At 41.1% G+C, this 17,774-nt stretch overlaps 1 protein-coding gene across 2 annotated transcripts in view; it reads left to right on the forward strand.

Moving 5' to 3' along the window:
• LOC138353104 (uncharacterized) overlaps positions 1–17,774 on the forward strand; it is a 49,355-nt gene that overhangs the window by 21,249 nt on the left and 10,332 nt on the right. For both annotated transcript variants that reach the window (XM_069305828.1, XM_069305827.1), the window contains exons 4-5: positions 1,171–1,381; positions 14,596–14,723. In XM_069305828.1, the coding sequence (XP_069161929.1) occupies positions 1,171–1,381; positions 14,596–14,723 (339 nt within the window). The remainder of the gene's footprint in view (positions 1–1,170; positions 1,382–14,595; positions 14,724–17,774) is intronic.

Raw genomic sequence — 17,774 nt, forward strand, 5'->3', positions numbered from 1 at the left:
CTCGTTAAGCCAAGATGTAACAACTTTATTACAAGTTGTAACAAGCGGAAAATAGACAGTTTCGGTTTGTGTTTCCAGGGAGGTTAGTGTGTGTTGGGGGGTAGAGGAGCTGCTGTCGCCAGCGGTGTAGTGCCTCCGCTACCGTCTTGAGATGTCCAGGTGTGGTGTGTGGGGCCTCGCCAAGAAGTGATATGATGCTTAGTGCCACGCGGGAAGACTTGGGATGCTGGTGAGCGAGGGTCGTGACCACTGTATGTCTCAGGCACCCACTGTAATCTCTCGCATCTGTCTCACTTTCTCCCCCACACCTGCCTGATGCACACACATGCATCATCCTCCACACCTGCCTGATCAGCCAGCATCATCTCCCCACACTCTTCATTATCTTCCATACCTGTCTCGCGCACTCTTCACTATCTTCCATATCTGCCTCACGCACTCAGCATCTTCCCCTCACACCTGTCTCACGCACTCTTCATCATCCTCCACACCTGTTTCACGCAGCTTCATCTCCCACACCTGTTCTTTCAGATGCATCATGTTTTATTGCTAAATGACGGAGTTCACTAGGAGTCTTTGATCCCTTGTGCTCCATACAATTATCTGAACCTAAAATGCACAATCAAAATGCAAGAATGTTTTAAGTTCATAGATTGTGGTTTATTTCTCTTAGATGTGTTGGATTAGATGATAACGCTCTCACTCTCCCACAGCTGTGGTGTAAACGACATATATATATCTCTCTCTCTTACAGGTGCGTTGCAAAGAAAATTTCTCGCTTTCCACAGGTGTGGTAGAAATTAAATGTTTCAATCTCTAACACGTGGGGGAAGAAATTATGCCTCTCACTCTTCCTCAGATGTGAAGGAAGTTATATCTTTCACTCTCCTACAGGTGTGGTGAGAACTACATCCTTCTCTCCCACAGTTATGGTGGAAATTACGTCTCACTTTCCCAGAAGTGGGGTGAAAATGTCATCTCTCTCACTCTCCCACAGGTCTTACGGGCTATTCATGCCCGTGCCACTTCTTGGGTGGCTTAATCTTAATCTTTATCAACTCCCACAGGCGCGGGGGCTCTGGCAAATGCTTCCTTTATCACAGAAACACTGTGGCTAGACCAATACCTTTGACTCTCCTACAGAGACTGAGTGCAGTGGCTCTCCCACAGGTGTCGTGGATCAGACAGGATGACCTGCACATCCTGACGGTGGACAAGTACAAGTACAGTTCGGACCAGCGCATCTCTGTGGTGTTCAACGAGCCCAACTTGGAGTGGGTGCTGCTTATCAAAGGCGTGACACCAGCGGACGCGGGCCACTACGAGTGTCAGGTCTCCACCAAGCCCGTGCTGAGCTTCGTCGTCAACTTGAAGGTTGTGGGTGAGTCTATCTGTCTCTGTGGTGCGGGATAGGAGGGGGCTGAACTTATGGCGTGGATGAGGAAACTTTGAACGTATGGCGTCAGTGAGGAAATTTTGAACTTATGGCGTCAGTGAGGAAACTTTGAACGTATGGCGTCAGTGAGGAAACTTTGAACTTATGGCGTCAGTGAGGAAACTTTGAACGTATGGCGTCAGTGAGGAAACTTTGAACGTAAGGCGTCAGTGAGGAAACTTTGAACGTAAGGCGTCAGTGAGGAAGGGTTTGATGGAGCAGGTTGACAGGGACGGGGGTTGACGTTGAGATGATTGACGGGGATGGTGTTGATAGAATGATAGGCATGAAAGATCCCACTGGGTATTTGACTTTGATCAAATATTAGTGATTAACTATCAGGAAAATCTTCTGAGTTATTGAATATAACAGAATGAGATCAATGCAAACCCTTTCGATAATATTGAATGACATCTACATGTCTTTAAAAGATAATGACTGTCTGTCCAAGGTGTGGAAGTGTCGTAGGTCAGTCGGAGATGGCCCTACTACCACACTTTAAGAAAAATTAGCATCAATAGCCTCGCTCTCTGCGATTTTTTTTTATTAATACATGAGGTACATCTGCATTTGTGCAGCTGCCCTAGACTATATGAAGAGGGAGTACAGTGTGTCAAAAAGCTAGCTACGTGATGCTAAAAAATCCCCATCACACAGGATGGTTAGTCATACAGAGGCATGTGATAAGTATGCTGGCGAAGAGTCACAATAACGTGGCTAAAGTATGTTGACCAGACCACACACTAGAAGGTGAAGGGACGACGACGTTTCGGTCCGTCCTGGACCATTCTCAAGTCAATTGTGAGAATGGATCGGCTTGAGAATCGACTCGATCGACTCACAATCGACTTGAGAATGGTCCAGGACGGACCGAAACGTCGTCGTCCCTTCACCTTATAGTGTGTGGTCTGGTCAACATGTGATAAGTAGTCTGTACTGACAGACTCTGGGTTCGTTATGAAGATATCATGAACACAAGAGTGAATAAAGTAGTAGTGATAATAAAAGTCCCCATCTCGCAGGATGGTTAGTCATACAGGGCCATAGGTTTAGTAGCCGGCACTGGCAAATTTTGGGTACACTGTGAGGATATCTTCAAGAATACGAGAGTGAATAAAGTAGTTGCAAAGCTCCAGGTACCTCATGCCAACTGGTCTGAAATCTCCCAATCCTGAGCACTCCAGGTGCAAACTCTGTGAGCAGGAACTGCGGAATGATCTCCCACACTACATCACCGAATGCCCAGTTATTAGCCCTCTGCGATGTTCATAACGCAAAGTCTCAAATAGAGGTTGTAATTTCCGTAGAGGTATACAACAATTTCAATGCTTTTGTACCACGCTGGTACAAAAGTCGACCAACCCGTAACTCTACTGAATTCACTGTTTCGATCTATTTCTTGTTAGGTTGTATTTTTGTATCATCGTGCTAACCCCCACAATTTTAAATGGTCAGTTTCTCTCTGTCACTTTCTCACTATCTCATTTCCGTCCTTCCCTCCAGCTTCTTCATCTGCCTCACTTGCAGGTCCCTAGGAGAAGCCTCTCTCCCTCCGTCTTCCACCCCACCATTAAGATATTCTCAGCAAGTAGCTTCATTCACCAGGATTGTCAATATTGCCTAAGTGTTTCCCCCGAGTGTGTGGGGAGGGCCTCCCCGCCACTCTCCCCGCCTCTCCACGCCTCCTTCCCTCTTCACACGCTACGCCACCCAAAATCTGAATATCATTGCTCGTCATTTCAGAAATTTTGGTTTCGAACAAAGAAAAATGGTATACCAGGATCAGAGCAAACACGGGTTTAGGCTTCATATTGTGTATGATCAGGATGCTGACATGCGTGAGTATAATTTGTCTGACTGGGGAATATATCAGGATCAGCTAATACAAAATTTAAGTTAATACAAAACTACAAAACTAGGTTAATACAAAACTAGATTACTCCTCCCTGCACGCCTTGCTGGAATAACAATTAAATGGAATAACAATTTTCTCCCAATTTTGTGTGGAAGAAAATGCCGAAAAAATGTAGCAGCGAATTCAAATACGTTTATTGAGACAATAAAATACATCTCAAAGGGATTGAGTAGCTTAGGCTATGTCTACCCCCCCTTTCCCTTAGCAGCGAGTCCTTACAACTGCAGGCTATCCTCAACGCAACCATGAAGACTTGATCAAGCAGCTTGTAGTACCTCGACCTTGTTCCACCTCGCAGCCTCACGTCTCCTCCTGCCTTGTCACTTGCAGAAGCTCCGCCCACGCCCACGCCCATCACCTTGAACACTTTTAGTGACGAGGAGACCACTTCTGGAACACCAGACGAGGAAGCTGTCAGTGGTACAGCTGCAACTCCCTACTTGAATACGTGTCACTTGGCACATTATTAATGCCAGTTGTTTGGCGTTCTGTATTAATACGTGTTGTTTGATAGCTTCTGTTAACACGTGTTCTTTGACAGCTTCTATTAACACATGTTCTTTGACAGCTTCTATTAAAACGTGTTCTTTGATAATTTCTGTTAACAGGTGTTCTTTGAAAGTTTCTGTTAACACGTGTTGTTTGGCAGTTTTTGTTAACATGTATTGTTTGGTAGCTTTTGTAAACACGTGTTCTTTGACAGCTTCTGTTAACACGTGTTGTTTAACAGTTTCTATTAACACATGTTCTTTGACAACTTCTATTAACACTGTTCTTTGACAGCTTCTATTAACACATGTTCTTTGACAGTTTCTGTTAACACGTGTTAACAGAATATGATGTTATTGGATTTAATTGTTATCATATTAGCTTGGCTGGCAGTTGAAACAACTTGACTGGCAATTGTATCAACCTGACTGGCAAACACATTAGCCTGACTGGCAAATATATTAGCTAATTTTTTTTAAAGCAGCACTTTGCATTTAAAGAAGTATCCCTCCAGAGCGTATATTATTCCATGGAGTATTTCATTCAAGTTAGTTAACTTAGGCTTCTTTACTGAAAGTATTTGTCAGTTGTTCAGATATGCCTGTGTCTGATTTGTTTAAATTGTATTAATAGGTATGTCTAATTTTAGGTTACAGTATAGACATTTTTATTTTGAATGCATAAGCTAAAATGAAACCATCGCTTAATTAATATGCATGATTATAAGCCCGTACCACTATGTATAGAAGTAGGCTACACTGGCGTGATTGGTTGTTTAATTTCTTGTTGTTTTGATGGGTTTAACAAATGTGTAGTTACTATTTGTTTAAGACCGTCATTGGTTTATAATATAGATATAATTACCATATTGTATTGTTTCAGAGAGCAATTCATTAAATATTAGCAGTTAATAATCACTCAATGGTCACTATAAGATCAATTTCTCGTCGAGCTCTGAAGCTGCACAGACTGATCAATGGAGCCGCGAACACTTAGAACAATGTTGATTTGACCCAGATATTTTAATACACCAATGTTTTGTCTCAAGAAAGAAACTTAATTATCGTTTTTAATCCTTTGCTATAGACATACTGTTTTTAAAATTATCTAATATTGTGTTTCATAAGAAATCCTGGATGTAACTCCACAATGTATACTTGATAGTAATTTGCATTGACGTTCTCCACCTGACCTTGTTGAATGTTGGGAATGTCATCCAACTGTTGTTATCCATTACAGGTGTATTTCAGGATTACTTCACTGATGTTGTTTGACGAAGACTTTCAGGTCCAGTGATCTATTTTATAATTTGTTTGGCATTGCTTTAATTGTTAATTGATTCCTCCTGAGTTTTTCCACTGCCTTGGTTATGCTTATAATTTAGTTCAATTTAGCACAGCCTTAAGGAATCTAAGCAAGGATGTTTCAGTACACTGTACTACATATACTGCTTGTGTCAAATTTGTAAAAGAGAAACCATTTATTCCCTTGACCATTATATTATAGAATGTTCCATTCTGACTGACTATCGCCCCCTGGGTTGAGATATGTTGAACTATGTAAATATTTTCAGAATACTGGAACACCTGATGATATTCTGAACTTGTACCCAAGACTGACAATGTAATGCATCAGTTATGTAATATATGTAATGTAACTATAACTTGATCTTGTAGTAATAACTCATTTTCATATTGATGCTTTTCTTACATTATATGCAAGATGTGAGTGAAATGGTCCTAAATTTTTCACTTGGTTTAGGAATTGCTTATATGAGACATTGTTTCCATTTTTTGGCAAGATACCTTGTGAAACCATCATTTAATAGAGATCAAGCAAAGGGTGGCTAGGGACATCATTCAATTGCCTTAAGGTGAATTAATTTATACCACACTCACCAGGGGAGTTTGTTTCCGTATTGGATAGATTGGAGTAATAAAAATGTAAATTTTTCTTTATTAAATAAAACATAAAATCTATGTACAAACGACTCGTATGGCTAATATACCGTGTCCTATTTTTTTCTACACAGCCTAATAAAAGTAAGCCAAGAATACTGGATTAAGATTGGTGGTGTGTTCAAACCTTCCCAGATATTATTATTATACTTATATTATACTAATATATAATATACTATCGACTTGAGAATGGTCCAGGACGGACCGAAACGTCGTCGTCCCTTCATCTTCTAGTGTGTGGTCTGGTCAACATAATATACTAATATAATAATATACTAACATAATATGCTAATATATAATATACTAATATATAATATATCATAGATTATTATATGGGTCCCGGTAGTACCGTTGGGTTCGTTCTCGACTCACAATTCTGGGTTCGAATCCCGGGCGGGACAGAAATGTTGGGCACATTTCGTTTCACCTAATGCACCTGTTCACCTAGCAGTAAGTAGGTACTCAAGAGCTAAGTCAGCGGGTTGTGGGGTTGCATCCTGGACGGGTTCTGTAAGTCGGCCTTGGGGGGAGTGGAGGGGGGGGGGGACCTCGATAAAAGTAAAAAACGTGTATGTATACACTCTGGCTTCCTGTCCCTCGACAATGAATTATTATTATGAACGCCTACCATAGATCAGTAAGGTAATACATTTTATTGTAATTTCAGATTAAGTCTATAAATGGGCTGTATGGTGAGGCAGGCTGTTGTCTGGTCTGTGAGGCAGGCTGTCGGCTGGTCTGTGAGGCAGGCTGTCGGCTGGTCTGTGAGGCAGGCTGTCGTCTGGTCTGTGAGGCAGGCTGTCGGCTGGTCTGTGAGGCAGGCTGTCGGCTGGTCTGTGAGGCAGGCTGTCGGCTGGTTTGTGAGGCAGGCTGTCGGCTGGTCTGTGAGGCAGGCTGTCGTCTGGTCTGAGAGGCAGGCTGTCGTCTGGTTTGTGAGGCAGGCTGTCGGCTGGTCTGTGAGGCAGGTCTATGATGCAGGCTGTCGTCTGGTCTGAGAGGCAGGCTGTCAGCTGGTCTGGCAGGCTGTCGGCTGGTCTGAGAGGCAGGCTGTCGGCTGGTCTGAGAGGCAGGCTGTCGGCTGGTCTGAGAGGCAGGCTGTCGGCTGGTCTGTGAGGCAGGCTGGGTGGTGGCTGACTCCTAGTGAGATGGCTGGTTGACGTATTGGACTGACTCCATCTGGCGATACTGTGTGTGTGTGTGTGTGTGTGTAATTACCTAAGTGTAGTTACAGGATGAGCTGCGCTCGTAGTCCCATCATCTTCCCAGTAATCTGTCATATATCGCTTTGAATCTACCGATGGGCTTCGCATCTCCTACCTTCTCATTTAATTTGTTCCAACCGTCTATCACTCATTTTGCTCCTTTATATATTTTTAAACATGCAGTGCTTGAATACAAGAAATATTTAAAATTGTAAGAATACTTGTACAAATTAAAATTAATTGGTTTTATCTTCAAATATCTATTTTATCGTTAGATTTTATTTATCAATTCATAAAATACACATTTGATAAGATTTACAGTAACACGAAGCATATATTACTGGCTTAAAGGGATCCGATGTCGATTGGAATTTAGAATTCCCGGTGTTTGACAGTTTAAACCACCATGGGGGTGGGGGGGTGGGTATTCTATGTAGATATTCCTATCAACTTCTACTGATGTGGTTTGCTCATTCACGCAGACGTATGGTGTTGGCAACATACATGCCTTTTAATAGTAATAGGAGATCGCTGCAGAGACCATAGCAGAAGTTGGACACCACCGCTAATCTTAATCCAGTATTTTTTAATTACTTTTATTAGGTTGTGGAGAAAAAATAAAACAAATGAGGACATGCTATTTTAGCCATATGAATTGTTTGTACATTGATATTTATATTTAATAAAGAAATATAAAAAAAAATACATTTTTATTACTCCAATCTATCCAATAGGGAAACGAACTCCCCCTGGTGAGGATGGTATAAATTAAATCACCTTAAGGCAATTGAATAATGTCCCTAGCCACCCTTTGCTTGATTTATATTAAGCAAAATTAGACACAATGTCTCATATAAGCAATTCCTAAACCTAGTGAAAAATTTAGGACCATTTCACTCACATCTTGCATGTAATGTAAGAAAAGCATCAATATGAAAATGAGTTATACAGGGCGAGGCTGTCACTCTGATGTGAGGGCTTCAGTAGGTGTGCAAGGGCAAGTACCATGAACACACACATGTTGGGACGCAGCTTTGACGGGGTAAGACTGCTGCTATAGAAATTAGTGTGTTTGTTATTAAGGTGCTTTTACAAGATCAAGTTATAGTTACATTACATATATTACATAACTGATGCATTACATTGTCAATCTTGGGTACAAGTCCAGTATATCATCAGGTGTTCCAGTATTCTGAAAATATTTACATAGTTCAACATATCTCAACTCAGGGGGCGATAGTTAGTCAAAATGGAACATTCTATAATATAATGGTCAAGGGAATAAATGGTTTCTCTTTTACAAATTTGACACAAGCAGTATATGTAGTACAGTGTACTGAAACATCCTTGCTTAGATTCCTTAAGGCTGTGCTAAATTGAACTAAATTATAAGCATAACCAAGGCAGTGGAAAAACTCAAGAGGAATCAATTAACAATTAAAGCAATGCCAAACAGATTATAAAATAGATCACTGGACCTGAAAGTCTTCGTCAAACAACATCAGTGAAGTAATCCTGAAATACACCTGTAATGGATAACAACAGTTGGATGACATTCCCAACATTCAACAAGGCCAGGTGGAGAACGAGAATGGAAATTACTATCAAGTATACATTGTGGAGTTACATCCAGGATTTCTTATGAAACACAACATTAGATAATTTTAAAAACAGTATGTCTATGGCAAAGGATTTAAAACGATAATTAAGTTTCTTTCTTGAGACAAAACATTGGTGTATTAAAGTATCTGGGTCAAATCAACATTGTTCTAAGTGTTCGCGGCTCCATTGATCAGTCTGTGCAGCTTCAGAGCTCGACGAGAAATTGATGTTATAGTGATCATTGAGTGATTATTAACTGCTAATATTTAATGAATTGCTCTCCGAGGTAATATAATAGTGCAATTATATCTATATTATAAACCAATGACGGTCTTAAACAAATAGTAACTACACATTTTTCAAATCCATCAAGTCAACAAGAAATTAAACAACCAATCACACCATTGTAGCCTACTTCCATACTTGGTAGCACGGGCTTACAATCATGCATATTAATTAAACAATGGTTAAATTTAAGCTTATGCATTCACAATAGAAATTACTATACTATAACTTAAAAGTAGACGTAACTAATAATAACATTAAAAAAGTCATTTTCTGGAAAATCTGAACTGACAAATACAAAAGGTAATTAGGCCCTATGCTAACTTTAATGAAATGCTCCATGGAATAATAGGAACTCTGGAGTCATACTAATATAAATGTAAAAGTTTGTTTTAAAAATTAGCTAATATAATTGGCAATCAGGCTAATGTGCTTTGGCAAAGTTAGGTTGATACAATTGCCAGTCAGGTTATTGCAACTGCCAGCCAAGCTAATATAATTGCTAGTTAGGCTGATATAATTGCTAGTTAGGCTAATATAATTGCTAGTTAGGCTGATATAATTGCTAGTTAGGCTAATATAATTGCTAGTTAGGCTAATATAATTGCCAGTCAGGTTATTGTACTTGCCAGTCAGGTTAATTACCAGTCAGACTAATACAATTGCCAGAATCCTGAATTTAGCTGAGGGCCACTAATATTAGTGGCCTCGACGAGGACAGGAAGCAGGCGGCTTGTCAAAGGTCGCCACATTTGCCCTGATGATCTTTTCCAGATGAATTTGAAAATTTAACTGTTCGCATTTACGGCTACGGCGGGAAGGCGGTTCCGTGGTTTTATAATCCTATGGGTGAAACAGCATCTCCTCTTCTCATTCCTATATTGTGGCTTGTTGAGCTTGAAATCGTAGTTCCTTGTTCGTGTTACATCTGACCTTTTGAAGAAATTGTTGGGATCAACATCCTCCAAATTGTTCAGTATTTTACAAAATTAAATGATCTCCGAACTGTCATGCCTGGTTTGTAACGTTGTTAGCCCTGTGGCCCTACCTTGAGGTTACCTTGAGGTGCTTCCGGGGCTTAGCGTCCCCGCGGCCCGGTCGTCGACCAGGCCTCCTGGTTGACGACCCTCGACCATTCGACCCTCGACCATGACGGCCCTCAACCATTCCTTATATGAGAGTTGACTTAGCTTGGAATGAATTTTGTTGCCCGGTGTTGCACCTTCTCCAGAGCAGCTATGGCTGTCTGAAGATGACGTCTCCATGCCTGGATGCAATAATCCAGGTGGGGGCGCACCTGAGATTTATAAAGTTGAATGACTATCTTCTTTTCCTTATAGGTACGCTTAATTATTTCTAGGGTTATGGTTAGTTTTTTTTTTTACTGCTGCTCCCACTTGTTGTGCAACTTTCAGTGAATGATTGATTCTGACGCCAAGGTCCTTTTCTTCGTCAATCTGCTGCAAGGTAATGGTGTTAATTTGGTAGTTGTGACGTGGATTGTTATGCCCCATATGGAAAGTCTTGCATTTATCGACATTAAAAAGCACTTGCCAGCCTTCTGACCATTTGTGAAGTTTACTTAGGTCTCTTTGTAAGGTCTCAATATCATTTTCACTTCCCACTTAGAATAAAAAAAATTCTAAGATTTTTATCATAAATCTTAGTGTCTTTTGTAAAATTGATGATGCGGTTTGTAATATTCTCATCTGTCATGGAGGTATATGACAAGAGTCGGCCCAAAATGGGCCCTTGTAGTACCCCACTCGCCACGTTTCTCAAGTCAGATTTATTTCTGTTTAGGACGACTCAGTCAGGCTACTATAAGTAGTGGTCAGGTTATCATTTGAAAATCTAACATTGTCTTATATAAATGCATGAGTTAGGTCAATATGCTGAAGTCAGACTAATAAAAATGTTCGACTCATGCAAATGTAAATTCTAATCATGGAATATACATGATTAAATTCTGTTCGTAATTTACCTGAGTGCCACTAACCCTAGTGGTCTCGACGAGGACAGGAAGCCGGCGGCTTGTCGAATGTCCCCCACCATTTGCCTTGATGATCTTTTCCAGTTGTACTTCAAAATTTAACAGACTTTTGGCAGTTACGGCTTCAGCAGGTAGGCGGTTCCACAGGTTCATAATCCTGTGGGTGAAAAAGCATCTGTTCTGACTCCAACACTGTGGCTTGTTGAAATTTAAACCGTTGCTCCTTGTTTGTGTTACATCTGACGTTTTGAAGAAATTTGCCGAATCTATAGCTTCCAATAAATATAGTAATATAAATGTCTCGATCATTTTAAGTACAGTTGGGCTCATGATCTTTGTCCCCCAAATGCATTAACATGTGAATCTTCCTATGTCCAAAGTGAGCCCTGATTGGTGCATGTTTAAACAAGTAGATAGTTATCTACTTGTTTAACCTCAACCTCAACCATCTACATCAACCATCAGTAGATGGTTGATGATTCTGGCAATTGTATTAGTCTGACTGGTAATTATATTAACCTGACTGGCAATTACAATAACCTGACCGGCAATTATATTAGCCTAACTAGCAATTATATTATCCTAACTAGCAATGATATTAGCCTAACTAACAATTACATTAGCCTAACTAGCAATTATATTAGCCTAACTAACAATTACATTAGCCTAACTAGCAATTATATTAGCCTAACTAACAATTACATTAGCCTAACTAGCAATTATATTAGCCTAACTAACAATTACATTAGCCTAACTAGCAATTATATTAACCTAACTAGATGTTTAAACAACATCGCTTTGAGGTTCTCCTCGTCGTGTCCCATTTGCTAAATCGTACATGGGTACCACCGAACAGAAAGTCCTTGTTGACAGAAGCCTAAAACCGGGCGTCTACTGTAGGTCTACAAATTACATATTCTTGCAGGTACCTGATATATAAATAAAACGCTAGACTATTCTGTACACATTACATCGCTGAGACAGGATGAGGAGACAGCAATGACCATAATTGGAGACACAAGCGCTTCCTACCAGAGGGTCGGAAGCGCTTAAGACTGGAATCTGCATCTAGACAAAATTCTGTAATAATGAAGACTCATATGAATAAAAAAAAAATTTCCTCGAAGAACGTAACGAGGAGAAAAGGCAAATTTCACATGGCTAGGGGAAATTTAAGGATTATTTTATGCTCTAAAGAGCAACCTATCCTCGAACCAAGTCCATTCCATCCACCGGTCGACCCCAAAGACGCATTCGTCAATTTTAACATGCTGTTCATTCAAAACTGGAATTTTCGCAAATATAAATTAATATTATATATTAGCATATTGTGCATATTTAGGCATTGGTTAGGTTAGGTGTTTAGGTTCTGTTAGCGATTATTTGTAGTACGTGGGTGAAGCATTTACTGCGTTGAGGTTCGAACAAAAGTCGTCAGTAAACAACCCGTCCTCGACTCAAGTCCATTACATTCAGCGGTCAACCCTACAGACGCATTCATAAATTTTAACATGCTGTTCATTCAAAACGGGAATTTTCGCAAGTATAAATTAATATTATAATATATTAGTATATTGTGCATATATAGGTATAGGATAGGTTAGGTGTTTAGGTTCTGTTGGCGATTATTTGTATTTGTAGTACGTGGGTGAAGCATTTATAGCGTTGTGATTCGAACAAAATTCGTCAGTGAAGCACTTGTTCCGGATATGTTCGAACGTCAGCAGTTGTGAGTCGTGTGTAAACCGCTTTTCATTCATAAACAGGGGGTTTGGCGGGTGGATGGAATCACTTTTGGGTCTTTGTTTGGAGGACGGGCTGCAGTAAAGCACTTGTTCCGGAAGTGTTCGAACGTCATCAGTTGAGTCGTGTGTAAACCGTTTTTCATTCATAAACAGGGGGGGTTTGGCGGGTGCATGGAATGGACTTTTGCCTTTGTTTATGAGGACGGGATGCTAAAGAGAGAATCAAAATTTTCTGGGCTTGTTCTGACGCTCGTGGTTTCGTGTTCAAGTAATCTTCAAGTGCGCATCCTAAACCCCAAAAGCTGAACCTTAAATTTAAACCATGAACCTTACCCATGCGGTGAAACTGACAATTAAGGAATTTGTCGAACCCTTACACTTACTTTTTTTGTGTGTGTACGATGGGCTACAAGCGTCCAGAGGTTATTACCACCTCTACCAGCAAATCCACGACCATCAGCTGCTGCCAGAACTATTACCAACACTACTAGTTGCTGGCAGAGGCCCCCAGCTGCAGTTAATTGCTAGCCCCTTTTGCTCAATTTGATATTAACAGTCCCGTCCTCTTACAAATTACGTCGCTTTTCGCTCGTATGCGCTACGGCCAAATATCTACGTAATTCAAAATTGAAATTTATTTTCCAATTAAATTAATTTTTTTCCTCCAAAACAGTTAAGGGTCCTCTGGTAGGTTAGAAGGGCGGGACGTTCTAAGATTTCAAACCGTCATGAAAACCGTTAATCGAAAGTTTTCTCTCCTAACCTAACAGCTTAAGCCAGAGGACCAGAAACAGAAAACGGGACAGTACGTCACTTTCGTGAGCCGATTTCATTTTGAATTACGTCGATTTTTAGCCTGAGTGGCGCATTCCAGCGGAAAGCGACGCAATTTGTAAGAGGATGGGTTGTACCAGGAGCGCCCTGGGCGTTGTTCACCCCCTTCCCCTTCTCATGGGGGGAAGGGGGTCAGCAACGCAAGGGTTTTTTTCAGCAGTTCAAGGGTTTTTTTCAGCAGTTCAAGGTTTTTTTCAGCAGTTCAATTTTTTTTTTCAGCAGTTCAAGGTTTTTTTCAGCAGTTCAAGGTTTTTTTTTCAGCAGTTCAAGGTTTTTTTTCAGCAGTTCAAGGTTTTTTTTTCAGCAGTTCAAGGGTTTTTTTCAGCAGTTCAAGGTTTTTTTCAGCAGTTCAAGGTTTTTTTTTCAGCAGTTCAAGGGTTTTTTTCAGCAGTTCAAGGTTTTTTTTTCAGCAGTTCAAGGGTTTTTTTCAGCAGTTCAAGGGTTTTTTTCAGCAGTTCAAGGTTTTTTTTTCAGCAGTTCAAGGGTTTTTTTCAGCAGTTCAAGGTTTTTTTCAGCAGTTCAAGGTTTTTTTTTCAGCAGTTCAAGGGTTTTTTTCAGCAGTTCAAGGTTTTTTTCAGCAGTTCAAGGTTTTTTTTCAGCAGTTCAAGGGGTTTTTTCAGCAGTTCAAGGGTTTTTTCAGCAGTTCAAGGGTTTTTTTTCAGCAGTTCAAGGTTTTTTTCAGCAGTTCAAGGGTTTTTTCAGCAGCCCCCCCCCCAACTGCCGTTCCAGGGCAGCCTATTGAAAAAAAAATTGTCTTCGAAAATTTGTAAATGATAATACACTCCCTTGAAAATATATAATATTAATGATGATAATTTGTTGTTTTTGTAATTCGAATATTAAAATATCTACGTCTATATATCACGAATATTTGTTTAGTTAACGTTAAGCATTATTGTAACGCATGAGTCATTTAGTATTTTCTTCTGATAAACGTTCATTTCTCTCCTTCCATTTCTGCCGTCACCTCTGATGATGATGTCCATATCTTCACACACCTTTTATACCTCCACCCACACTCCCTCTGCCCTCACCGGGACCCGGTACCTCCACCCACACACCTTCAACCGCCATCGGGACCCGGTACCTCCACCCACACACCTTCAACCGCCACCGGGACCCGGTACCTCCACCCAGTACCGCGGGCGTGGGTTCTGAACGCGCCGGAAATCTACGTCCATCGCGGGTCACCCATCAACCTGACCTGCGTTGTGAGCCACGGTACGGAGCTCCCCGTCTTCATCTACTGGCTTCATCTTAACAAGGTGAGTCCCTCTCCTGGTGAGTCCCTCTCCTGGTGAGTCCCTCTCCTGGTGAGTCTCTGCTGGTAAGGTGAGTCCCTCTCCTGTTAAGTCTCTACTGGTAAAGTGACAACTTGTTTGCGTTAGGTAAACGCCTCAACATGTCCCCCCCACTCACCAATACAAGGTAATGTAAAGCTTTATCGCAGCTTTTACTCAGTGTGTGTATATACGCTGGCATAGCTGATAAGTGAGACTTGGTTCATAACCATTCACTTTGGCCCTTGCCTCCTACTACCACCAGACTCACTCTCTGTCTCTCTGTCTGTCTGTCTCTCTCTCTCTCTCTCTCTCTCTCTCTCTCTCTCTCTCTCTCTCTCTCTCTCTCTCTCTCTCTCTCTCTCTCTCTCTCTCTCTCTCTCTCTCTCTCTCTCTCTCTCTCTCTCTCTCTCTCTCTCTCTCTCTCGTTTTCCTTCTCTTTTCTCAGTTTTTTATAACTAAAATAATGGTTCAACGGAATTAGTGCTGATGGTCCTAATGGAACTGGCAGGTAATACCAGCTGTTATCCAACATCAGTTCACTTGAAGCCTGGACGGAGAGACTCACTTACTTGATGAACCTATTCATTGTATCCATTAGGAGTAAACTATATTTAATGCTAACACGCGAGAGGATGACCCAGCAGCAGCAGCAGCAGCAGCAGCAGCAGCAGCAGCCCCACTTCACGGGTCTCTGTGTATGTGGAGGGAGCATGATGCAGATGTGTACCACTTACGGGCTATTCATGCCCGTGCCACCTCTTGGGTGGCTTTATCTTTATCAATCAATGCAGATGTGTGTCTGCCTTGGAATTAATGATCGTTAATTAAGTGATGGCCTTGAGAAGGACAGCCAATGGGAGGCTGGGGATTACTGAGCACATTAGGCTGTGATTACAGGCCTCTGGTTGTAAACAAAGTTGGGATTTGTATATATATGTGAACAAGCCTGAATGGTACCCAGGCATACATGCAACTTCTGGGGTGTGAGTTTTCAGTTGCTTGTGTATATATATATATATATATATATATATATATATATATATATATATATATATATATATATATATATATATATATATATTTGTAAGTCTTCCCTCGTTTCGTTGCTGTTGTTAAGGCTTTAATGTGTCTTGTGTACTGACAAGTCCAACCTTTTTGTGTTGTGAGTAAAGATGAACCTTCTCGCATTGTTCTCTGCCTCGTCCAGAATACTGATACAAGATGGTAAGTAGGTAATCTAGGGCAGTAGTTCATACTGAAAATGGGAATGAACTTGTATACCCCCAATGTTTTACAACCCCTTCTGCCAAGATGGTGTGAGATGCGAGGTATGACTTTGTTTCCTTCTTGCCTTGCTTGCTGCCTTAAGCGCGTGCCTCTTCATGTTCATTAAAGAGTCAAATATCATTCCCAAGATTTCAGTTTCACTACAGACCACTTTTTTGCAAATTATTTTAATACATTTTCAAGTTGTTATATAATGCTGTTGTTATCATCGTCTGTGTGTTCTCCGTCGCATATGTGAACTGCCATCGCCTTCCTGAGGTAGATATGGCTGCAAATCTGTGATTAACGACCTTTGTAGCAATTAATATTTCTTCTTTTCCATATGTCATTGGTAGAATACAATCAGCATTGGCCTGGGCTTTAGAGATGAGATCTTGAGGTTATCCTGAAATGATTTCGGGGCTTTTTAGTGTCCCCGCGGCCCGGTCCTCGACCAGCTGACTAACACCCAGGTACCTATTTTACTGCTAGGTAACAGGGGCATAGGGTGAAAGAAACTCTGCCCATTGTTTCTCGCCGGCGCCTGGGATCGAACCCAGGACCACAGGATCACAAGTCCAGCGTGCTGTCTGCTCGGCCGACCGGCTCCCGCAGATGTAGTCAGTCATTGCCAAAGACATTCCACAAGAAAGGAGCAAGTATGTTACCCTGCTATACCATGGCACCAATTGAGTGGCTTTCAGAATCTGTTCAATTCGGACTGCACTTAATGCCAGCTCTTGAAGGCAGCTCCTTATTAGCTGTGAAATGGAAGCCTCACGCACCAAATGCTTTAAGCTGTGCTAGTAGTGACCTGCCTACTGTGACCTGCCTGAAACGCTGTGCGTACTAGTGGCTTTACAAGATTGTAAATACTATCCTATGTACTCTCACAAACCCAATGTACCCTCTTGTATATACAGTAAATAAATAAATGGATAAATAAATAAATAAATAAATAAATAAATAAGTAGTCCAGAGTTCCATACCCAATAAGAGGCTCATGTAAAGTCCAATGCTAGAACATAGCTGATCTTGGACTCATCCAGTGATTGATGCCACTTAATAATTACTAATTACCAATTACTAATTAATGGAGAGGTTTAGCAAAAAGATCAGCAGCAAAAACGACCTTTCCTTAAATGGTCGACCACACAGTAATCGACGATGGTTAAACAAAAAATGCTGTTAATTGCTGACAAATTAATATGTGGATAATTTTGGCAGTAACTGACAGCAGTGACTGTAGTTATCGACCACTGACCGTCTCTTCTCCTTGTGTAATGGAACTACATCCGCCTTACTCACGGAAATTACAATAGCGTGATATATCAAATGAACAAATCCACCAGGGCCGTGATGAGGCTTCGAACTTACCCCCGGATGATCCCAGACCCTGCATTAGTCGAGTGTTTCACCATATCGTGGCGCAGTCGACTAAGCCAGCGTCTGGAATCATCCCGGGCATAAGTTCGAACCCTGATCACGGCCCTTGTGGATATGTACATCTGCCTTCCTCCATAGGGAGCGTCAAATTCCTAGGTAGAGTTGACGGACGAGAGTAAGCCAGCAGGTCCGCGCGACTACATAAGAATCTCGGCCTGTTTTATGACAAGGATACATGTCAACCTCTTGAATAACTACTTTTGAGAAGTTTGGTAATATCTTGGCGGCAAAATGTATGGCAGTAGGTCATCCATTCCCTGAAGGCCAGCCATTTCTTGCTTGCTAGTAGGTTAACTTATTCCTGAGTGCTTTTGATTGTTG

Source organism: Procambarus clarkii, chromosome 56 (assembly GCF_040958095.1).
Source record: "Procambarus clarkii isolate CNS0578487 chromosome 56, FALCON_Pclarkii_2.0, whole genome shotgun sequence".
Taxonomy (NCBI): domain Eukaryota; kingdom Metazoa; phylum Arthropoda; class Malacostraca; order Decapoda; family Cambaridae; genus Procambarus; species Procambarus clarkii.